Source organism: Tursiops truncatus, chromosome 3 (assembly GCF_011762595.2).
Source record: "Tursiops truncatus isolate mTurTru1 chromosome 3, mTurTru1.mat.Y, whole genome shotgun sequence".
In the NCBI taxonomy this organism is placed as follows: domain Eukaryota; kingdom Metazoa; phylum Chordata; class Mammalia; order Artiodactyla; family Delphinidae; genus Tursiops; species Tursiops truncatus.
This window is the reverse complement of record NC_047036.1, coordinates 94,749,321-94,774,566: the sequence shown is the minus strand read 5'-3', so window position 1 is coordinate 94,774,566 and position 25,246 is coordinate 94,749,321. Positions and strand designations below refer to the sequence as shown.

Here is a 25,246-nt window from a genome sequence, read left to right as displayed (position 1 = left end):
TGGGTGTGGCCCTATATCCCAGGGGAGGGGCACTGCTTGAATCCCTAAATGCAGGTCTCTGGCCTTGCTCAGCACATGAGGGGCTCTGCCCCATCCTAGCACACCAGCGACATCCTGCATGGAACACTCAGTCACCATCCCAGAATCACCCCATGGACGGGTGTGTATCCAGTAGGGGTTATGCTTCCTCACCCACAGGCTGGTTTCCATTTGATCACAGCTCAATCCCAAGGAAGGTGAAGACAGAGGAGTAAATCTACCTACTTGTGGGTTAGAAGGGTCTGATTTTTAACCTTTCCAAGATAAAATGGCTCCTGTTTCATGACACCAGTAGATACATTTAAGGTGATAACTGGAAAACCACTCTGGTGTGTCCAACTGTCCATGATGCTTTTTACTGTTGCTGGCAAAAGAATTTTACTCTGGTCATCTATGGCCTGTTTTAAAAAAATCATCACAAAAGCAGATATTTATCATCAAAATCTTTTGAGGTAGCAATCTCCTAAAAGAAACTACATAGCTATTCCCTTCCTCATTCATATAGTACAGTAATTCCCAGTGGGTGATATTCTGGACCAAATTTAATTCTGTTCAACTCTCTGTATATGAATGGTTCCTTAGTGCATTCATTCATTCATTCATTCATTTACTGACCACATTTTTTATGGATCTAACATATGCAGGCTCTCTTCTGGGCATTGGGAATATAGTGGTGAAGACTAAAGAAGCAACCCCTGACTTAAAGGAGTGTCACAAACAAGGAAAGATGGTTTTCCTGTGTCATCACCATACACACATGGCCTCCCAATCTTACAAAACAACTCAGCAAAAACATGGCAGGAAGTGAGAGAATTACCATTTGAAAATGCCTCCATAGATCATCTTGCTCAGCATTTGAGTAAGAAAATGTCTCCAAGTATGACTGTCAAAATAGAAAAGTTAAGGTTAAGATAAATAACATGCCAAAGCAATTTATGTTTACTGTTTTCCAGGTAACAACAATTTTGTAAACTCACCTTAAGTGCGCTGATAAATATTTTCTCATTCAAGAAACTAGAAAGCATCCGGGCCAGAGACGCTCCCTAAGACATAAGAAGCTGTCCATTATTTAAACAAAATTCGGTAATCTAAATATTGACGCATTCCATTCTGATAAGCAAGATTCTGGGCTGTGCTTCTGATTGCATTGTGCACTTTAGTTGAATGTCTGAGTTATCCCCAAATGTGCTAATAAAATAGGAGACTGTCACTAATTAATAGGTAAAAGATGAGAAAATGTCCTACATATAGAGTTCAGGGTGCAGTAAAGTTTTTAAACTGAGATACTCATACGGCAAGTGTAAAGAAAAATGGTTGCCTGCCATTCCAGTTCTACAAGGATCAGCCATTAGCCACTGCAGATGCCCACTGAGAGTGCACCCTGGGGGGAATTCAGGATGGAGAAAAACAGGAAGCATTCTGTGCTTTGAGTATCCTGGCCCCTAGATAGTTAAGATGCATATGTAAGGAAAAATTTCAATGACCCCAGATTCTTACATTTTTCCATATACAGAAAAGCACTAAAATTATTAACTTGAGATGTCTGTTCCTTGTGATTAGCAGTAATCTTTTTATGCTTGACTGCATGTTTTTCCCAGCAAAAAAAGTTCAGATATATCCTGGCCCCTCCCTTACCACTTCGGAGTAGTTTCTCAGAGCACTCTGAGAGGCTGTCTCCTGGGCTATAGTCCTCAGTAAGATTCCTGAATAAAACTTAACTCACAACTTTTATGTTGTGTGTTCTTTCAGTCGATACAAGAACAAATGTCTACCAAGCAGAAGGGTTCACCTTAAAAGTAGCAAGCTAAGTCTATATTAATAAAGGTAGATGATACTGAGCACCTATTGTAGTTGATTAATATTTACTAGATAAGAACTGATTTAACCACGTTTTCTGAAATCCATCTATTGAATAATATTAAGGTTTTTGTACCAAAGTTGTGTAGTAGCACGTTAGTCTAGGACCCTTAGAATCCATTTTATGTAGCTTTCTCCAAGAGTGCAGAACAAATGTAAATGTGTAACTGATTTTACCTTGTTGTAAGTAAATAGGTCAAAGAGCTCGTTTATTTCATTGGTTTCTGTGAAATTTTCCACCTTCATGGAGACGGCTCTAGATACCAGGGCGTGATCTTCTCTGAGGACACCATGTAAAATGTTAGAAAAAAAGATCTCATTCTAAAAGGAAAACATTGAGCCACGTTAACTTCTGAGGTGTCACAGAAACACAAAGTTCAACGTTCCTAAAATACTTTCAAAAACTAACACTGAAGAAGGGAAAAATCAATAATTGAGAAGTACTCTTTGGGCTACAATGGGCCAAATAAGTTAGGATTCCTTGAATAACAAAACTCTAGGATACTTTCCTTCCCATTTGGTATCCATTTGTATTTCAATTAAAAAAAATCAATCACAAAAGTTAATGTGGTTTCCAAGAGAGACATCTACATTCCCCTAAGGAGGTTCCTGGCCACCCAGACAGGTCCTCCAGGTAACAGCATCTCTAGGTGGTTTCAACCCTCTAGAATTTTGTTGGTAATCTTATTAGCAATCCCTTAAAATTTATCAGCCTCTGTTACAGGGACATTTATCAACCAAAAGCATGCCAGATTTACAAATTCACAATGATGCTGATGTAATATGAGTTATTAGAAATAAATCCACAGATTGGATACTCATGCATTAAGAGATGGCAATTATTTATATTTTAATAAGTACAGAACTCTCCAAAAGACTAGATCTCTCTCAGACACATGACAAGGGCCATTTCTTTCTGAAGGAAAGCTAGAAGGAAAACCAAAGAATAGTCAAGAGGTACCTGGGAAGACAGAGCCAAACAAAGGGCAGTGGAGAAGCTACAGGGACAGCTCACTCATACCCTGGAGAGCCGGGCGAGCACTTGGTGATCTCCATGAAGTCTCAGCTCCCTAGTGACTCTTGCCGGGGTCCCCAAGTTGACTCTCTAACCTCTCAACAGTGTCAGATAAATTTTCAAATGCTGCCCCACTTCCATTTGCCAATGTTCCAATCAACCCTCTCCTATTAGCACATTATGTTTAGATTTATTAATACTTTGGTTAAGCTATCATCAAACTCCGCTCTTCCCCAAATGAGAAAGCCTGTCATTTAGAGCAATGCATGTGGAAACTTTAATGTCAATAAGGATCCCCTGGGGATTTTGTCAAACTCATATTCTAACAGTTGGTCTGGGCTGGGGACTGTATTTCTAATAAACTACCAGGTGATGCTGATGTTGCTAGTTTGAGAATCACACTCTGAGAAGCAAGGATTTAGAGGAGACATCTGCCTAAGTCTGACCTTATTCATTAAGTATAGATTTTACTAATTTAACACCCAAGAGCTCTTGAGAGTGTGCACTATTGACCCATAACACAATGAAGAAAATAGCAAAAATAAAAAACACCCATAAGCCCACACCCTACATAACTCCCATTAGAATGTTGTTAGTCCAGCTCTTTCCAATTTCTTTTCCTGTCTATTTATTCTCATATTTGTAAAAACAACCTTTTTTATTTACTTATTATAGTATTCATTGAGAAATTTTGCTGTCTTATCTTTGTAACTATTCCTAATAATGGCCACTGCATTGTAAGTGAAATAAACATAACTTGGAAAGAAATAAACCAAATCTTAATCATGGTTATCACAGGGTGGTCAAATCACAGATGATTTTCTTCTTTTCAAAGTACTGCAGATATAACTTTTGCAAAAGCAAAACATTAAAATAAATAAATACACAGCTGCAAAATACCCCATAACGTCGATGGACCATAGTTGACAACCATTTCCCTATTAGTTAGGCATTTAAGTTGCTTCAAGTTTTGTTTTGTTTTGTTTGCAGTTATAAAAAATGTATTAATGAACATTTTTGTACATATAGCATTTTCCATATTTTGTGGGGGTTTTCTCTCTCAGAATGGATTGTCTGTCTCTCTTCTGCCTGCCTGGTATAAGGTTTTACATAATCTTCTTGGTTTCATCAGAATCACACAAGATAACTGTGACTAATGAGACAAACACCTCTTCCTCAACATCCCTCAGGTTTTTCTACTCTGGGCCTCCCATAAGGTGATGCTCATCCCAGCCTGTTCCACCCCTGAAGGGAAACTCTATGTAAAAAGTGATACCAGCATTTTAAAAAACATTATCTAGCTACTGCATACAGTGATTGGATAAAGCAATTCTAGACACTCACCATTACTTTCTTCCTGCAAGCTGTGAGATCCCAGAGAACAAAACCTGTTTCTATTAAATCTACTATTATCTTAAGAAATATAACAGTATTTATGATAATAAATTTGTGTGGAATATCAATGTGGTTAAAAGCACAGGCTCTGGAGTGAGCTGCCTGGATTTGAATCCTACCGCAGCCTCTTAGGAGTTGTGTGACTCATAAAAGGCAACAAACTTCATCACTCTGAAACTCAGTTTCACCTCCGAAAATGCAGGAAGCAACACTGTCCTCACTGGATTATTATCAGGTCTAAATTAATTTACATAAAATTTTTAGCACTGTGACTGGCAAGTAGAGTATGCTCAATAAGGGTTAACCACTACTGTGATTATATTATTATTATTATTTCTTCAGAGTTGTTTGGAGGCTTGAGTCAGATAATGTACACAATACTCTATAAGCACATAATGAGTGCTTAGTAAAATGGTGGCTGTCACAACAGTGCCTGTTAGATACTCAATAACCTATTGAATGACTGTATAAAACTTATTTTACAGATGAGGAATGAAAGCTCAGAAATGTTCAGCTACTTGCCTCAGCTTACAGTGATCATAAAAGCATAGCGAGATCTGACAGGCTGCAAGGCCCTCATGTGCCCTTTCCCCTCCACCGAGACTGCTGCTTCCTTAGACCAGGCAGAAGAAGGACGGAAAAACATCAGTGAGTAGCAATGTCAGAGCTGGAACTTCAGAGATCAAGAAACCAATTGGAATGTTCTGAATCCTTGACCATGACCCATTCATCTCGTACTTTAATAATTTTCAGCTGAAATTAGACCAGTTAGAAAAAATGGAAATCTGTATCTGCATATGGTTCTGTGATGCTCTTTACTCAATTTCAGTCTAATGACTAGATTAAAAGGAAGCCAAAGATTTGATCTCTCAAAGATCATTGAAACAGGGCCTTAAGCTTTTAAAAAACAAAGCTCATGGCAATTTTCTCAAGCTCCAGGATCTGACACTCCTCTGGCAAGGGTTATATTTCACTCATCTCAACATGGGATTGAGAAATGTACACTCAGAAAAGAGTGATTAAGAATCAATGATAAGGGCACATTGGTTCAAGATGGCAGAGTAGAAGGATGTGCTCTCACTCCCTCTTGCAAGAGCACCAGAATCACAACTAACTGCTGAACAATCATCGACAGAAAGACACAGGAACTCACCAAAAAAGATACCCCACATCCAAAGACAAAGGAGAAGCCACAATGAGATGGTAGGAGGGGCGCAATCACAATAAAATCAAATCCCATAACTACTGGGTGGGTGACTCACAAACTGGAGAACACTTATACCACAGAAGTCCACACACTGGAGTGAAGGTTCTGAGCCCCATGTAAGGCTTCCCAACCTGGGGGTCCAGCAACGGGAGGAGGAATTCCTAGAGAATCAGACTTTGAAGCCTACCAGAATTTGATTGCAGGACTTTGACAGGACTGGGGGAAACAGAGACTCCACTCTTGGAAGGCACACACAAAGTAGTGTGTGCACCGGGACCCAGGGGAAGGAGCTGTGACCCCATAGGAGACTGAACCAGACCTACCTGCTAGTGTTGGAGGGTCTCCTGCAGAGGCGGGGGGTGGCTGTGTTTTACCGTGAGGCCAAGGACACTGGTGACAGAGATTCTGAGAAATACTCCTTGGTGTGAGCCCTCCCAGAGTCCGCCATCAGCCCCACCAAAAAGCTGGGTAGGCTGCAGTATTGGGTTGCCTCAGGCCAAACAACCAACAGGGAGAGAACCCAGCCTGACCCATCAGCAGACAAGCTGATTAAAGTTTTGCTGAGCTCTGCCCACCAGAGCAACAGCCAGCTCTACCCACCACCAGTCCCTCCCATCAGGAAACTTGCTCAAGCCTCTTAGATAGCCTCATCCACCTGAGGGCAGACAGCAGAAGCAAGAAGAACTACAATCCTGCAGCATGTGGAATGAAAAACACAGTCACAGAAAGAGAGACAAGATGAAAAGGCAGAGAGCTATGTACCAGATGAAGGAACAAGATAAAACCCCAGAAAAACAACTAAATAAAGTGGAGATAGGCAACCTTCCAGAAAAAGAATTCAGAATAATGAGAGTGAAGATGATCTAGGACCTCAGAAAAAGAATGGAGGCAAGGATGGAGAAGATGCAAGAAATGTTTAATGAAGACCTAGAAGGATTAAAGAACAAACAAACAGAGATGAACAATACAATAACTGAAATGAAAAATACACTGGAAAGAATCAATATTCAACAGAATAACTGAGGCAGAAGAACGGATAAGTGACCTGGAAGACAGAATGGTGGAACTCACTGCTGCAGAACAGAATAAAGAAAAAAGAATAAAAAGAAATGAAGACAGCCTAACAGACCTCTGGGACAACATTAAACATAACAACATTCACATTATAGGGGTCCCAGAAGGAGAAGAGAGACAGAAAGGACCCAAGAAAATATTTGAAGAGATTATAGTCCCAAACTTCCCTAACATGGGAAAGGAAATAGCCACCCAAGTCCAGGAAGTGCAGAGAGTCCCATACAGGATAAACCCAAGGAAAAACACACCGAGACACATAGTAATCAAATTGGTAAAAACTAAAGACAAAGAAAAACTATTGAAAGCAGCAAGGGAAAAATGACAAATACCATACAAGGGAACTCCCATAAGGTTAACAGCTGATTTCTCAGTAGAAACTCTACAAGCCAGAAGGGAGTGGCATGACACATTTAAAGTGATGAAAGGGAAGAACCTACAACCAAAATTACTCTACCCAGCAAGGATCTCATTCAGATTCAATGGAGAAATCAAAAGTTTTACAGAAAAGCAAAAACTAAGAGAATTAAGCACCACCAAAGCAGCTGTAAAACAAATGCTAAAGGAACTTCTCTAAGTGGGAAACACAAGACAAGAAAAGGACCTAGAAAAACAAACCCAAAACAATTAAGAAAATGGTAATAGGAACATACATATCAATAATTACCTTAAACGTGAATGGATTAAATGCTCCAACCAAAGGCCACAGGCTTGCTGAATGGATACAAAAACAAGACCCATATATATGCTGTCTACAGAGATCCACTTCAGACCTAGGGACACATACAGACTGAAAGTGAGGGGATGCAAAAAGATATTCCATGCAAATGGAAATCAAATGAGAGCTGGAGTAGCAATATTCATATCAGATAAAATAGACTTCAAAATAAAGATGTTACAAGAGACAAGGAAGGACACTACGTAATGATCAAGGGATCAATCCAAGAATAAGATGTAACAATTATAAATATATATGCTCCCAAAATAGGAGCACCTAAATACATAAGGCAACTGCTAAAAGCTATAAAAGAGGAAATTGACAGTAACACAATAATAGTGGGGGACTTTAACACCTCACTTACACCAATGGACAGATCATCCAAACAGAAAATTACTAAGGAAACACAAGTTTTAAGTGACAATAGACCAGGTAGATTTAATTCATATTTATAGGACATTCCATCCAAAAAGAGCAGATAACACTTTAATGGAACATTCTACAGGATACATCACATCTTGGGTCACAAATCAAGCCTTGGTAAATTTAAGAAATTGAAATCATATCAAGTTTCTTTTCCGACCACAATACTATGAGACTAGATATCAATTACAGGAAAAAATCTGTAAAAAATAAAAACACATGGAGGCTAAAAAATACATTACTTAATAACCAAGAGATCACTGAAGAAATCAAAGAGGAAATCAAAAAATACCTAGAAACAAATGACAATGGAAACACGATGACCCAAAACCTATAGGATGCAGCAAAAGCAGTTCTAAGAGGGAAGTTTATATCAATACAAGGCTACTTCAATTAACAAGAAAAATCTCAAATAAACAATCTAACCTTACATCTAAAAGGAACTAGAGAAAGAAGAACAAACAAAACCCAAAGTTAGTAGAAGGAAAGAAATCATAAAGATCAGAGCAGAAATAAATGAAATAGAAAAAAGAGCAAAGATCAATAAAACTAAAAAGCTGGTTCTTTGAGAAGATAAACAAAATTGATAAGCCATAGCCAGACTCATCAAGAAAAAGGGGGAGAGGACTCAAATCAATAAAGTTAGAAATGAAAAAGGAGAAGTTACAACAGACACCTCAGAAATACAAAGCACCAAAAGAGACTACTACAAGAAACTCTATGTCAATAAAATGGACAATCTGGAAGAAATGGATAAATTCTTAGAAAGGTATAACCTTCCAAGACTGAACCAGGAAGAAATAGAAAATATGAACAGACCAATCACAAGTAATGAAATTGAAACTGTGATTAAAAATCTTCCAACAAACAAAAGCCCAGGACCGGATGGCTTCACAGGTGAATTCTATGAAACATTTAGAGAAGAGCTAACACCCATCCTTCTCAAACCCTTCCAAAAAATTGTAGAGGAAGGAACACTCCCAAACTCATTCTATGAGGCCACCATCACCTTGATACCAAAACCAGACAAAGATACTACAAAAAAAGAAAATTACAGACCAATATCACTGATGAATATAGATGCAAAAATCCTCAATAAAATACTAGCAAACAGAATCCAACAACACATTAAAAGGATCATACCCCATGATCAAGTGGGATTTATCCTAGGGATGCAAGGATTCTTCAATATACGCACATCAATCAATGTGATACACCATATAAACAAACTGAAGAATAAAAACCATATGATCATCTCAATGGATGCAGAAAAAGCTTTTGAAAAAATTCAACACCCATTTATGGTAAAAACTCTTCAGAAAGTGGGCATAGAGGGAACCTACCTCAACATAATAAAGGCCATATATGACAAGCCCACAGCAAACATCATTCCCAATGGTGAAAAACTGACAGTATTTCCTCTAAGATCAGGAACAAGACAAAGATGTCCACTCTCACCACTATTATTCAACATAGTTTTGGAAGTCCTAGCCACGGCAATCAGAGAAGAAGAAGAAATAAAAGGAATCCAAACTGGAAAGGAAGATGTAAAACTGTCACTGTTTCAAATGACATGATACTATACACAGAGAGTCCCAAAGATGCCACCAGAAAACTACTAGAGCTAATCAATGAATTTGGTAAAGTTGCAGGATACAAAATTAATGCACAGAAATCTCTTGCATTCCTATACACTAATGATGAAAAATCTGAGAGAAATTAAGGAAACATTCCCATTACCATTGCAACAAAAAGAATAAAACACCTAGGAATAAACCTACCTAGGCAGAGAAAAACCTGTATGCAGAAAACTATAAGACACTGATGAAAGAAATCAACGATGATACAAACAGATGGAGAGATATACCATGTTCCTGGATTGGAAGAATCAATATTGTGAAAATGACTATACTACCCAAAGCAATCAGCAGAGTCAATGCAATCCCTATCAAATTACCAATGGCATTTTTTACAGAACTAGAACAAAAAATCTTAAAATTTTTATGGAGACACAAAAGGTCCCGAATAGCAAAGGCAGTCTTGAGGGAAAAAAACAGAGCTGGAGGAATCAGACTTCCTGACTTCAGACTATACTACAAAGCTACAGTCATCAAGACAATATGGTACTGGCACAAAAACAGAGATATAGATCAATGGAACAGGATAGAAAGCCCAGAGATAAACCCACGCACCTACGGTCAACTAACCTGTGACAAAGGAGGCAAGTATATACAGTGGAGAAAAGACAGTCTCTTCAATAAGTTGTGCTGGGAAAACTGGACAGCTACATGTAAAAGAATGAAATTAGAACACTCCCTAACACCATACACAAAAATAAACTTAAAATGGATTAGAGACTTAAATTTAAGACTGGACACTATAAAACTCTTAGAGGAAAACATAGGAATAACACTCTTTGACATAAATTCCAGCAAGATCTTTTTTGATCCACCTCCTAGAGTAATGGAAATAAAAACAAAAATAAACAAATGGGACCTACTGAAACTTAAAAGCTTTTGCACAGCAAAGGAAACTACAAACAAGATGAAAAGACAGCTTTCAGAATGGGAGAAAATATTTGCAAATGAATCAATGGACGAAGGATCAATTTCTAAAATATATAAACAGCTCATGCAGCTCAATATTAAAAAAAAAACAACCCAATCCAAAAATGGGCAGAAGACCTAAATAGACGTTTCTCCAAAGAAGACATAGCAGATGGCCAAGAAGCACATGAAAAGTTGCTCAACATCACTAATTATTAGAGAAATGCAAATCAAAACTGCAATGAGGAGCTTCCCTGGTGGCTCAGTTGTTGAGAGTCCGCCTGCCAATGCAGGGGACGTGGGTTCGTGCCCTGGTCCGGCAGATTCCACATGCCGCGGAGTGGCTAGGTCCATGAGCCATGGCCGCTGAGCCTGCGCGTCCGGAGCCTGTGCTCCGCAATGGGAGAGGCCACAACAGTGAGAGGCCCACGTACCGCCAAAAAAAAAAATTACAATGAGGTACCACCTCACACCAGTTAGAATGGGCATAATCAGAAAATCTACAAACAACAAATGATGGAGAGGGTGTAGAGAAAAGGGAACCCTCTTGCACTGTTGGTGGGAATGTAAATTGATACAGCCACTATGGAGAACAGTATGGAGGTTCCTTAAAAAACTAAAAATAGAATTTCCATATGACCCAGCAATCCCACTACTGGGCATATACCCAGAGAAAACCACAATTGAAAAAGACACATGCACCCTAATGTTCATTGCAGCACTCTTTACAATAGCCAGGTCATGGAAGCGACCTAAATGCCCATCGACAGATGAATGGATAAAGAAGATGTGGTACATATATGCAATGGAATATTACTCAGCCATTAAAAGGAATGAAATTGGGTCATTTGTAGAGACGTGGATGAATCTAGAGACTGTCATACGGAGTGAAGTAAGTCAGAAAGAGAAAAACAAATATCGTATATTAACGTATATATGTGGAACCTAGAAAAATGGTACAGATGAACTGGTTTTCAGGGCAGAAACTGAGACAGAAATGCAGAGAACAAACGTATGGACACCCTGGGGGGAAAGCGGCAGGGGTGGAGGTGGTGGTGTGATGAATTGGGAGATTGGGATTGACATGTATACACTAATATGTATAAAATGGATAACTAATAAGAATATGCTGTATAAAAACACATAAAATAAAACAAAAAAATATAGAATCAATGATAAAAAGAAATAACTAAATGGTAAAAGAGAGGATAAGCTTACCATCTTAGCTTCAAAAACATTAGTAATATGTTTTCATCACTGTTTCCAGATATGGTAATCTCAGCCATTTTAGTTGCATTAAGAGGTAACTGATTGATATTGATAGTATAGGCTATTCAATTAAGGACACACAGGGTGAATCTAATTGTTTTATGGGAATGCAATTTCTTTCCATATTGACTCTCAGCACAGAGTTAATTTGGAATACAACCAAATGCTTTCAAAAACAGTTATAGATGACACTAAGCATGTGCAGATGCTACCTTATAAAAGAGAGATATAAACAATTTTGTAGGTATAGAGTATACGGAAAGGACTATTGAAGACAACTGAGATTTACTGTATGTGTATAAAGTTTATGTATATGCAAAGAGTCATATAATGAACATATACACACACACCATGAACTCCTTGAGAACGAGAACACTCCCAGGTGTTTTCTCTGCAGAGCACAGAGGTTAAAGGCATGGGCTTTGCGGTTAGAGAAACCTGGAACTGACTCTCATCTCTGACCTTTAATAACTGTGAGACCTTGAATAACTTACCTAATGCTTCTATGCCTCAGTTTCCTCAATAGAAAATAGAAAAAAATAACAACTATACTCATATGATTATTTTGAAGACTGAGTAAGATGATATATGTATAGAACTTACACTACCAGGCAGATAAATCCTAAGTACTCAGTGAATGGTAAATACAGTATTATTGTTATTATCCTCATTATCCTCATCTTCAGACTAGACCCAGGTAACTGGAATGTAATCACAGTTCTGCCTCAATCAGGCAAATGACCTTGGGCGAGTCAATTAACTTTTCAATACTTCATTCTGCTGATCTATATAATGATGCCCAATCCAGGGGAGGAAGAGCAGAGGTACTGCAGAATGGCTGGACTATGTGATGGTGGGCATTTTATAGGATGTTTGCAAAGGGCAGAGTGGGTGGCATGGAACTGGGGCAGTAAGAGGCTGCTACATCAGTGCTTCCCAGAAAGTACAATTTCACTAACAGGTAAAAAAGGATTTTTTTTTTTTTTAAGTTTCTGTGGCACCAAGAGAGGTCTGTCAACTTTTTATTCTGCCAACCTTTTAATCAACAAAAACCAAATATCTACCTACCATCTCCCTCCTTTCATAAGAGGGAAAATTTACAACCAATATAATAGAAAGAACACAATCTTAGACTCTCCATCAAAGTGAATAAATTTAGCCTGTAAAGAAGATCTGGCCAGTGGAGATCAGCATTTCAAATGGCAATATACTCTGAATGAGCGAGGGTAGGGAAGGGAGGAAAGAGGCCAAAAATTGAGCCTTGGAAACACTTGGGAGGGGAGATGAGAGAAAGGCCAGCAAAGAGCAGCAGAAACAGCAGCTCTGAGCATCAGAGGGATGGCAGGAGGCAGGAACAGAGGGGGAGAAAGGACCCCTGGCTTGGAGTGAAAAAGTGAGGTCTGTGTCAAAAGATGGTATTAAATTTAAACATTTAAACACCTAAATCAAATAAAATCAATTTGGCTTTATCATGCGATTCTGAAAGCACTATCTAATTACTCTAAATAAAATATTAGAACCATAACTTACAGTTGAAATAATCAGATTTGCCCATCCATAAGTTTATTTTTCCATATTACTATTTACTCAAAACAGCAAAAGAATATCAGCTATAATAGATACAATATCAGCTATTAGTATTATATGTAATATCAGCTATATTATATGTAACATAATATTTATAGTATATAACATAGCATATTCTTATCATTAAAGCCATAGACTACTGATTACAAGTGCTTTAAAATTTAGTCTAGGTAGAAATAAATGAAAATAACCTAAAATCTAATAGTAGGGAAATATTACATATATACACCTTATAAGGTGATATGATAAAATATTAGGCAACCCTTAAAAATCTTGTTTTCAAAAATGATTTAATGATTTGTGAAAATGCTCTTGATATAGTATGAAGTAGAAAGGGTATTACACATTTTTGTGTAATTGTCTTTTAGGAATATTTATAATAATAAAAGTCTGGAAAAAGAAAACATACCAAAAAGATAAAATTGATCAACTCTGGTATTACAGATAATTTAATATTCCTTATATTTTTCTGTATTTTACAAACTTTCCACAATAAACATGCATTACTTTTATAATTAAGGGAAAAAAATTATAATTAACTTAACAAACTACTTACCCTTGGGAGTTTCGGATTGAAGTCGTTAATTACTCCAAACTCAAAATAAGATGCAAAACCTTCATTGAGCCAGATATTGTTCCACCAATTCATGGTAACCAAGTTTCCAAACCACTTTTAGAGTTGGGAAAAAAAAATTCTTAAATTCAATTTAAGAAAAATTTATTGTAATTGCATGTGAAATAAATGTAAGGTCAAAGACAAAATTAAATGCATTTTGCTATCAGTGATAAACTTGAAAACAGGACTCCAAAATGACGCTGTTTTAACATGAAGAGATGTCAGTCATGCATTTCTTCTAAAATAATCATTTCACATTCAATGACTGAAAGCAATTTTTGTTTTAAAATTGTGATGTTAAAAAATAAGGTAAGCTAGAGTAGCAGTTCTTAAATTGTCCATTTTGCCCCAAAGTTAAGTTAAAGCAGAAGTCCTGAAAGTTTACTTAGCACCTACTAATTACAGAATCTTATACCTCTAAACAGACTACATTAGGATCTTGCTATAAGCAATGACTGTGCTTTCAGGACATGATTTGATGTGCACCATGTAAAAATCACTCAAGTATTCATATGTTCTGCAAAGTGGTACAGCTATAATTATTTTCTATTTGAGCTTACCAGAAAGAAACTGTCAAACAGATGATAAATAGAATCAGGAAAGAAAAACACAATAATTTCCAAAACCAACAAATCCACGTCCTGGTATTTAACCAAATTCTTATATAACAGCTGTGATGAACTAATAGCAGCCTGTATTCCAAAACAATGTGTCATTTAGGCTATAATAAAAAATGACACTTTGGGTGACTGATCAAAACTTGTGAAAGCATGTGTTGACTGTGTAACAGGGTGTTATTCAATCCCAGTAAATCACTCTTCTCCAAAACTGCTTAGGAGTCCATATAACAAAAAGATAACAATATCATAGTTTAGATGACGTCTTTCTTGACAAACTTGATTTATAAAGGTCAAAATGCAGATGTGAGAATCTCCATCAAAACAAATAACTAAACTTCAAAAATCACAGCATAAAAGCATATAGATCTAATGAAATAAATCCTGCTTACATCACCTTTGGGGATGCAGCTCAAGGATTAATTACTGCTCACCTCACTGACACTAGTATATTGACTATAATCCTTTAACTTGTAACTTCTCTCAAAAAAAAAAGTTTGTAATAATCTGCTAATGAAATGTGGATATCTTCCAGTGACTTTTTTGAATATCTCTATTTTAAGATGGAATGGAAAGCAAATAATCATAGCTCTGCTTGGCTTACTATTCCTGAAGAGAACTTTGTGGAACACAGTTACTCTTTGGATATAAATATATGACCTGCGAATGTTCTTTAAGTTCTCATCACTGTGATTTATCACCAATAGTTCAAATCCACCCAGGATCTGATTACACAGATCCTTCCTTGTTTTCTTTCAGTGACCCACTTTTCAAATAATTTTTAAAATTTGGTGTACAGCAGGGTTTGGGGGGGTCGCTACTTTTGGTACAGCAGCTGGAGAATATTTTCATGTGAAATAAGAAAGAACGTTTTACCACGTGCCTGATGTCCAATCTCGTGGGAGACAATATAGGAGATCACAGTCTTTTTTTCTGTTAGTTTATCATTTGGTTGCAGCAACAATAATGACTCATCAAACATCAACAGTCCCCAGTTTTCCATTGCACGGTTGTCAAAAGTAGGCAAAGCAATTATATCTAAGTGGATTTAAATGGAGGGAAAAATGAAATCATCTCTTCCTCAAAATTTGAGACTTCCAGATACAAACATCTCAAAATGAAATCATAAAATTACTGAAAGAAAAATGCAAGTAAATATTTATAATTTAAGGGGAAAGAAGGCTTTAAAGACATACCAAAGACAGAGCCAGAAAATAAACTGTTTTGACTATATGAAAATTAAATACTTTTGACAAAGGACCTATATTCAAAATATACAAAGAACCCTTGAAACTCAACAATAAGAAAATAACTTTACAAAATTAGCAAAAGATCTAAATAGACACTTCACTAAAGAGATACAAATGGCAAATAAACAGATGAAAACATGCTCAACATCATATGTCATTAGGAATTTTCAAATTAAAATGACAATGAGATACCATGACATACCAATTCAAAACAAAACACCAAATGCTGGAGAAGATGTGGAACAACAAAGACTCTCATTCATTGCTGGTGGGAATGCAAAATGGTACAGCCACGTCAGAAGACAATTTGGCAGTTTCTTGTAAGGCTAAACATAGGCTGACTATACAGTCTAGCAACTGAGATCCTAGGTATTTACCCAAATGAGTCACAAACTTATGTCAGAAACATGCACATGAATATTTATAGCAGTCTTATTCATAACTGCCCAAACTTGGAAGCAATCAAGATGTCTTTTAATAGGTGAATGGATAAAGAAACTGTAGTACAGCCATACAACAGAGTACTATTCAGTGATAAAAAGAAATGAGCTGGGCTTCCCTGGTGGCGCAGTGGTTGAGAGTCCGCCTGCCATTGCAGGGGACACGGGTTCGTGCCCCGGTCTGGGAAGATCCCACATGCCGCGGAGCGGCTGGGCCAGTGAGCCATGGCCACTGAGCCTGCGCGTCCGGAGCCTGTGCTCCACAACGGGAGAAGCCACAGCAGTGAGAGGCCCGCGTACCGCAAAAAGAAAAAAAAAAAAAAAAAGAGCTATCAAGCTATGAAAGGACACGGAGAAAACTTAAATGCATGTCACTAAGTGAAAGGAGCTAGTCTGAAAAAGCCACACATGGTATGATTCCAGTTAGTATATAACAGTATGGAAAAGGCAAAACTATAGAGACAGTAAAAGATCAGTAGTTATCAGGGACTTGGGGAAAAGAGGGAGAATGAATAGGTAGAGCACAGGGGATTTTTTATGACAGTGAAACTATCTGTATGATACTGTAATGGTAGAGACCTGTCATTACTATATACATTTGTCAAAACTCACAGAACTGTACAACACAAAGAGTAAACTCTAATGTAAACTATGGACTTTAGTTAATAAAAATGTATCAATACAGGTTCATCAATTGTAATTTTTAAAAAAGCCACACCAATGTCAGACGTTAACAATAGGAGAAACTGGGGTTGGGGACAAGGGGAGGGAGAGGAGGTATATGAGGACTCTCTACACCTTGGGCACAATTTTTCTGTAAACCTAAAACTGCTCTAAAAAATAAAGTCTATTTAAAATCAAATTTTTTTTTTTTTTTTTTTTTTTTTTGGTACACGGGCCTCTCACTGTTGTGGCCTCTCCCGTTGCGGAGCACAGGCTCCAGACGCACAGGCTCAGCGGCCATGGCTCACGGGCCCAGCCGCTCCGCGGCATGTGGGATCTTCCCAGACCGGGGCACGAACCCATGTCCCCCGCATCGGCAGGTGGACTCTCAACCACTGGGCCACCAGGGAAGCCCTATTCCTTTGATTTTTTTCAACCATTTAAAATTGTAAAAACCAATCTTAGCTCATGGACCATACAAAAATAGGCGGTGGGCCAGATTTGATTGCTTGCCTGTGCCTAATTTAGATTATTATTAATAACTCGCATTCTGATTTCCAGACTGGCAGCATCAGCACCACCAGGGAGCTTATCAGAAATAAAAATTCTGGGACCAACCCCAGACCTACTGAATCAGAAACTCTGGGGTCAGGAGCAGCAATCTGTGGTTTAACCAGCCTTGCAAGTGATTCCAGTGCATGGTAACATTTGGGAACAGCTGACTTACATCTTCCTCTGTGCTCCTTCTCAACTCAACCTTTGGCTTATTCTTCCAGAGATTCACCACTATCCTGAACTTGGTGTTTATCATTCCATTGTTTAAGAAAAACCAAGGGAATATATATATTGTTGCTAATATTATATATAATATTGCCTAAATATTATATTGTTTAGGTTTCTTTTGTTTTTAAACTTTAGAAAGAGTGTTTCATTTTCATTGCTGGATAGTTTCCCGTTGTGTGAATGAACCACACTGTATCTATCCATTCTCCTATCGGTGACCATTTTGGTTGCTTTCAGTTTGGGGCTAATATGAAAGGTGTGGCTATGAACATTCTTGCACATGTCTTCTGGCACATATATGCCCAAATTCCTCTTGGGGTATATCTAGCAATGGAATTACTGAGTTTTAAGGTATTCTAATGATCAACATTGTAAGATAACAAATAAGTTTCAAAGTTGTAACAACTGATACTCCCTTCAACAATGTCACTTTCTATTGGCATTTGTCAGAATGCCTACTCTTTGACAACTGAATGGTATGAAATGGTGCCTCACTGTGGCCTTGGATATTCATTTCTCAGATTGCTTAATGAGGCTAAGTATCGCTCCATAAGTTTATCAGTCATATCTATTTCCTTTTCTGTAAAACATCTATTCATATATCTTTTACTTGTTTTTTTATATTGTATTTTTCTTATTTATTTGTAGGTGTTCTTTATATATTTGGGCTACTCCCATTACCAGTTATCAATCCTTTTTCTTTTAAGAGTTTTTTTTTTACCCAGTACGTTATCTCATACTTAGCAATTTGTTGCTTTTGCTTTTAACATGTAGAATCTATCTCCCTAACTGAGCTACTTGAACAGAGAGCCTCAGCCATCTACTTCTGCATTCACAGAGCACCTAGGAAAGTAACAGGTGATTCTCATTTACTCAGTAGCTTCTAATTGATTATGGTCATTATTTCATTGCTTTATGATTTCTATTGTACTTGAGTTTTACTACTACAAAAATACAGATCATGCTGGGATGTACAATACATATCATTAGCCTGATATAGTTACAAGTTAAGAGTAAAATAAAAACTTAAAAGGGAAGTTGCCATTTTAAAAGTTTGCAAATCTCAAATGCCCATATTTATTCCTAAAAGCATCATGATGCCACTTTTTCTTTCAAAACTTACAACAACCCAAACAGCCAACTCTATCATCTCTGTAATATTTTGATATTTCAGTCCACTTCTGACTTTAAACAGAGTGAATTAAAATGATAGCAACACCAGAAAAAAAAAATGTTGTTCTAAAGACGAAAACTCTAATTTGAAAAGATACATGCACCCCAATGTTCATAGCAGCACTATTCACAATAGTCAAGACATGGATACAACCTAAATATCCATCAACAGATGAATGTGTGTGTGTGTGTGTGTGTGTGTGTGTGTGTGTGTGTGTGTGTGTGTATATATATATATATATACACATAATGAAATATTACTCATCCATAAAAAAATGAAATAATGCCATTTGCAGCAATATGATGGACCTAGAGATTGTCATACTAAGCGAAGTAAGTCTGACAGAGAAAGACAACTGTCATATATGGGGAATCTAAAATATTGATACAAATGAACTTATTTTAAAAACAGAAATAGACTCACAGACAGAAAACAAACTTATGGTTACCAAAGGGGTAAGGGGGAAAGGGGTAAATTAGGAATTTGGGGTAAACAGATACACACTGCTATATATAAAATAGATATAGAACAAGGACCTACTGTATAGCACAGGGAACTATATTCAGTATCTTATAATAACCTATAATGGAAAAGAATCTGAAAAAGAATAGATATGTATCTAACTGAATCACTTTGCTGTACACCTGAAACATTGTAAATCAACTATACTTAAATAAAAAAAGCAGAAAGAAAGAAAAAAATGCTATTCTATGTAATAGATATATACACATCGTTTAGATTCTGAGGCTTAGAATTCAACTGAGCAAGCCTCAAGAAGGTAAGCTAAAAGAACACCATGGAAGAAATAAATAAAAAGGCTTTTCACCTGACTCACTGAGAGTAAAGGGTAAGGAGTATGTGGGAAATGCTGATAGGGAAGGTTTGGCTTTCTTGCTTTTTTTGTGTGTTTGTTTGTTCTTGTTTTTAAATGACTCAACCAAAAGTTAAAGTAATTAGGAAACATTAGTTTATCTTTCTCTTAAAGATCCAGTAATAGAGAAACTCCTTATTTTATTTATTTTTAATTTATTTTTTTTTGCGGTACACGGGCCTCTCACTGTTGTGGCCTCTCCCACTGCGGAGCACAGGCTCTGGACGCACAGGCTCAGCGGCCATGGCTCATGGGCCCAGCCACTCCGCGGCATGTGGGATCTTCCCGGACTGGGGCACGAACCCGTGTCCCCTGCATCGGCAGGCAGACTATCAATCACTGCGCCACCAGCGAAGCCTGAAACTCCTTATTTTAATCATCTATCAAAATGCGGTTTTGACTAAGCACCACCTGCACGTGTGCTCACAGAGCAACATTGGCTGAGATGCTATGAAAGATACAAAAAAAGTGCCAATATAACCCTGACTTCCAAGAGTTGGTAATCTAGCCACAATTTACATGGAATTACTGAACTCATTGCATGTAGTTATTCCTCCGCCCCCCCCCCAAAAAAAAATGTTTACTGTTTACCACTCTGAGAGAAGCACTGTCATAGGCTCTGAGAGTACTTAAAAAAGGGCAGTCAAGATCCTGACCCGCAACTTGCCCTCGACCTACTGGGGGAGATGATTAAGATCTATTAGGTCAAGAGCTTGAATGCAGGGGTGCACAGGATGCTGTGGAAGCATGAGAGATGGAGTCAGGGAAAACTTCATGGAGGAGGGGGCACTGAGTTGAGAAATATAAGAATCAACCTGTTGGGTAAAAGGTATGGCAGGATGTGCAAACTGCATGTGCAAGAGCCTGAAGGAGAGGAGAGGAAGATGAAAGTGTAGGAGAGGATAGAGATGGTGTTAGAGCATCCCTCCTACTCTGAGAAACTGTGAAAAGCCCCAAGAGGTTGGCAAAAGATGCACTGTTCCAAAGACAGGGTGTGGAATTTGGACTTTATCTTCAAATGGGAAGCCACAGAGAGGTTTTAGAGGAGAGTAACATGATCAGATTTTGCTTTGGAAAAATTCCTCTGGCCTCAGTGTGGAATATGGATTGGAGGAGACAAGAGCGAAAGTGGTGAAACTAAGTGAGAGCTGTTGTGGTCAACTGTTGGTGATGTAAACTAGGGAGAATGAGGGGGATGGGAAGAAATGGATGGATGTGGAGATAATAAGGAGGTGACTAACTGGATGGAGGAGATGCTTTGACAGAACAGGATATCAAGAATAACTCTGGACTTCTCCTTATCTAAATAAAGACAAATGGAAATTTGCTTGCCTATACAAGGGTTATCTTGAGATCTTCCAGCCACAGAAGTGCCAGAACTTGGTCTCCATGCCCAGATTCCTGCTGCCTCCAACTTTCTAAATGACGGGTATCTCCTCTGGGATCCGTGAGGGGGCCAAGGCTAGTCCCCATTCCTTCATTCCCCATCCCTCCTCAGCAGAAGGCTTGAGCTGCAGAGCCCCTGGCTTCCCAGTGTTCAAGTAGCTTGAGCTCCCCAATTTTTACTCCCCACTTTCCTTCTACTATATGCCAGTAAAGGCCAAACATACTTTTCCCCAAGACTTCAACTAACTAACCTGTCAGAGGAACAAAACACACTTACATGATACCCTTAATTTTGATAGAAAAAACATGGAACAACTTTCTGAGCTGAGTGGCTCACATAATTTTAAGGACATTCCATACAGATCTATGAGGAATAAAATGTTTACATATTCCTTCGAGGATCATATTATGTTCACACATGATCCCAATTTTATACAACAAAAATTCACAGATGGGACCCCCAGGTCCTAATCCAATGACTCACAGCTAGAGAATATTTTTTGAAAAACCAACAAAACCTTACTAAAGTGAACTGGAGTAACTCACACAAGCGGCTAAAAGGATGCAGAACACTGCATTGCACACTCACGTTATGAGAGGAAAGGACAGAATGCAAGAGAGAAGACAGGGTCTGGAGGATGTAAGTTGCCAGTGAGTATCCAGGAGGGATCTAAAGCCAGGTAGCTCTCCGAGCACTTACTGGGCACATGGAACGATGCAGAGAAAGAACAGACAGGCCCCTGTGTGTTTAGGAAGGTGTAGGACATAATGATGGGAAGCCAGCGGGGCTAACTCCGAAACAGCAAAAATAGCAAAGTGCCAATGGGTCCTTGGAGGCCCGTCTAGGTACCTTTTGATCTCAACCCAGGGCCCCCATAATAGGAAATCAAATACATTGTAAGGGAAGATGCCTCACCTGTTTTTGGAAGAGGGTAACTAATATTAAATAAATCCTCCAGAAAAGAGAAGATGGGACCTGTGATGTTCAAAGCAAAGTCTGCATTTCCAGCTGCGATGGCTTCTTTCCGGGCCCAGATGCGTATCTAAACAGAAACAATTAAGCAGTGATTAGGAAAAGCAGTAGTGATTTTTGGAAAGTGGCAGCCTGCTTGCTCCAGTTCCCTGATGCTCTGAAGCCAAAGGCTTATCTTTTAAGAGGAAGCTGCATAATAAAAAGTTTGAATGTGTCCACACAATGAGAAAAGCCCAGAAGGCTATTCACTAAGTTGAGAACAGTGGTTCCTCAGAAAGTGTGCTATTTCACTCTTTTGCAATAACATGTAAAATTTTGTAGTTCAAAAATAATCCTGGGAGAGACAAGGGGAAGATGGCGGAAGAGTAAGAGGCGGAGATCACCTTCCTCCACACTGATACACCAGAAATACATCTACACGTGGAACAACTCCTACAGAACGCCTACTGAACGCTGGCAGAAGACCTCAGACCTTCCAAAAGGCAAGAAACCCCCCACGTACCCGGGTAGGGCAAAAGAAAAAAGAATAAACAGAGACAAAAGGATAGGGATGAGACCTGCACCAGTGGGAGGGAGGTGTGAAGGAGGAAAGGTTTCCACACACTAGGAAGCCCCTTCACGGGAGGAGACCGCAGGTGGCGGACGGGGGAGAGCTTCGGAGCCACGGAGGAGAGCACAGCAACAGGGGTGCAGAGGGCAAAGCGGAGAAATTCCTGCACAGAGGAGCAGGGCCGACAGGCACTCACCAGCCCGAGAGGCTTGTCTGCTCACCCGCAGGGGCGGGCGGGGCTGGGAGCTGAGGCTTGGACTTCGGTCGGAGCGCAGGGAGAGGACTGGGGTTGGCGGTGTGAACACAGCCTGCAGGGGGTTAGTGCACCACGGCTGGCCAGGAGGGAGGGAGTCCAGGGGAAAAGTCTGGACCTGCCGAAGAGGCAAGAGAATTTTTCTTCCCTCTTTGTTTCCTGTTGCGCGAGGAGAGGGGATTAAGAGCACTGCTTAAAGGAGCTCCAGAGACTGGCGCAAACCGTGGCTAAAAGCGCGGACCCAGAGATGGGCATGAGACGCTAAGGCTGCTGCTGCCGCCACCAAGAAGCCTGTGTACGAGCACAGGTCACTGTCCACACTCTGCTTCCGGGGAGCCTGTGCAGCCCGCCACGGCCAGGGTCCCGGGATCCAGGGACAACTTCCCAGGAGAACGCACGGCACGCTGGTGCAACATCACGCCGGCCTCTGCCACCGCAGGCCCGCCCCGCACTCCATGCCCCTCCCTCCCCACGGCCTGAGTGAGCCAGAGCTCCTGAAGCAGCTGCTCCTTTAACCCTGTCCTGTCTGAGCGAAGAACAGACGCCCTCTGGCGACCTACACGCAGAGGCGGGGCCGGATCCAAAGCTGAGCCCCTGGGAGCTGTGAGAACAAAGAAGAGAAAGGTAAATCTCTCCCAGCAGCCTCAGGAGCAGCGGACTAAAGCTTCACAATCAACTTGATGTACCCTGCATCTGTGGAATATGTGAATAGACAACCAATCATCCCAAATTGAGGAGGTGGACTTTGAGAGCAAGATTTATGATTTTTCCCCCTTTTCCTCTTTTTGTGAGTGTGTATGTGTATCCTTCTGTGTGAGATTTTGTCTGTATAGCTTTGCTTCCACCATTTGTCCTAGGGTTCTATCCGTCCGTTTTTTTTTTTTGAATTTTTTTCTTAATAATTATTTTTTATTTTAATAAAGTTATTATATTTTATCTTACTTTATTTTATTTTACTTTATCTTCTTTCTTTATTTCTTTTTTTCCTTCCTTCCTTCATTCCTTCCTTCCTTCCGCCCTCCCTCCCTTCCTCCTTTCTTTCTACTTCTACTAATTCTTTCTTTCTACTTTTTCTCCCTTTTATTCTGAGCCGTGTGGATGAAAGGTTCTTTGTGCTACAGCCAAGAGTCAGTGCTGTGCCTCTGAGGTGGGAGAGCCAACTTCAGGACACTGGTCCACAAGAGACCTCCCAGCTCCACATAATATCAAACGGTGAAAATCTCCCAGAGATCTCCATCTCAACACTAGCAGCCAGCTTCACTCAACAAGCAGCAAGCTACAGTGCTGGACACCCCGTGCCAAACAACTAGCAAGACAGGAACACAACCCCACCCATTAGCAGATTGGCTGCCTAAAATCATAATAAGTCCACAGACACCCCAAAACACACCACCAGATGTGGACCTGCCCATCAGAAAGACAAGATCCAGCCTCATCCACCAGAACACAGGCACTAGTCCCCTCCACCAGGAAGCCTACACAACCCACTGAACCAACCTTACCCACTGGGGACAGACACCAAAAACAACGGGAACTACGAACCTGCAGCCTGCAAAAAGGAGACCACAAACACAGTAAGATAAGCAAAATGAGAAGAAAGAAAAACACACAGCAGATGAAGGAGCAAGATAAAAACCCACCAGACCTAACAAATGAAGAGGAAATAGGTAGTCTACCTGAAAAAGAATTCAGAATAATGATAGTAAAGATGATCCAAAATCTTGGAAATAGAATAGACAAAATGCAAGAAACATTTAACAAGGACCTAGAAGAATTAACGATGAAACAAACAACAACGAACAACACAATAAATGAAATTAAAACTACTCTAGATGGGATCAATAGCAGAATAACTGAGGCAGAAGAACGGATAAGTGACCTGGAAGATAAAATACTGGAAATAACTACTGCAGAGCAGAATAAAGAAAAAGGAATGAAAAAAACTGAGGACAGTCTCAGAGACCTCTGGGTCAACATTAAATGCACCAACATTCGAATTATAGGGGTTCCAGAAGAAGAAGAGAAAAAGAAAGGGACTGAGAAAATATTTGAAGAGTTTATAGTTGAAAACTTCCCTAATATGGGAAAGAAAATACTTAATCAAGTCCAGGAAGCACAGAGACTCCCATACAGGATAAATCCAAGGAGAAATACGCCAAGACACATATTATTCAAACTGTCAAAAATTAAATACAAGGAAAACGTATTAAAAGCAGCAAGGGGAAAACAACAAATAACACACAAGGGAATCCCCATAAGGTTAACAGCTGATCTTTCAGCAGAAACTCTGCAAGCCAGAAGGGACTGGCAGGACATATTTAAAGTGATGAAGGAGAAAAACCTGCAACCAAGATTACTCTACCCAGCAAGGATCTCGTTCAGATTTGATGGAGAAATTAAAACCTTTACAGACAAGCAAAAGCTGAGAGAGGTCAGCACCACCAAACCAGCTGTACAACAAATGCTAAAGGAACTTCTCTAGGCAAGAAACAAAAGACAAGTAAAAGACCTACAATAACGAACCCAAAACAATTAAGAAAATG

General features: G+C 39.2%; 1 protein-coding gene across 1 annotated transcript in view; it reads right to left on the bottom strand.

Moving 5' to 3' along the window:
• Window positions 1–25,246, bottom strand: part of LVRN (laeverin) — an 80,576-nt gene that overhangs the window by 24,159 nt on the left and 31,171 nt on the right. Inside the window, exons 4-10 of the mRNA XM_019940860.3 lie at window positions 21,844–21,970; window positions 15,244–15,398; window positions 13,684–13,797; window positions 2,074–2,217; window positions 1,017–1,082; window positions 857–922; window positions 265–437 (exon numbers count right to left, since the gene is read on the bottom strand). Of these exons, the coding sequence (XP_019796419.2) occupies window positions 265–437; window positions 857–922; window positions 1,017–1,082; window positions 2,074–2,217; window positions 13,684–13,797; window positions 15,244–15,398; window positions 21,844–21,970 (845 nt within the window). The remainder of the gene's footprint in view (window positions 1–264; window positions 438–856; window positions 923–1,016; window positions 1,083–2,073; window positions 2,218–13,683; window positions 13,798–15,243; window positions 15,399–21,843; window positions 21,971–25,246) is intronic.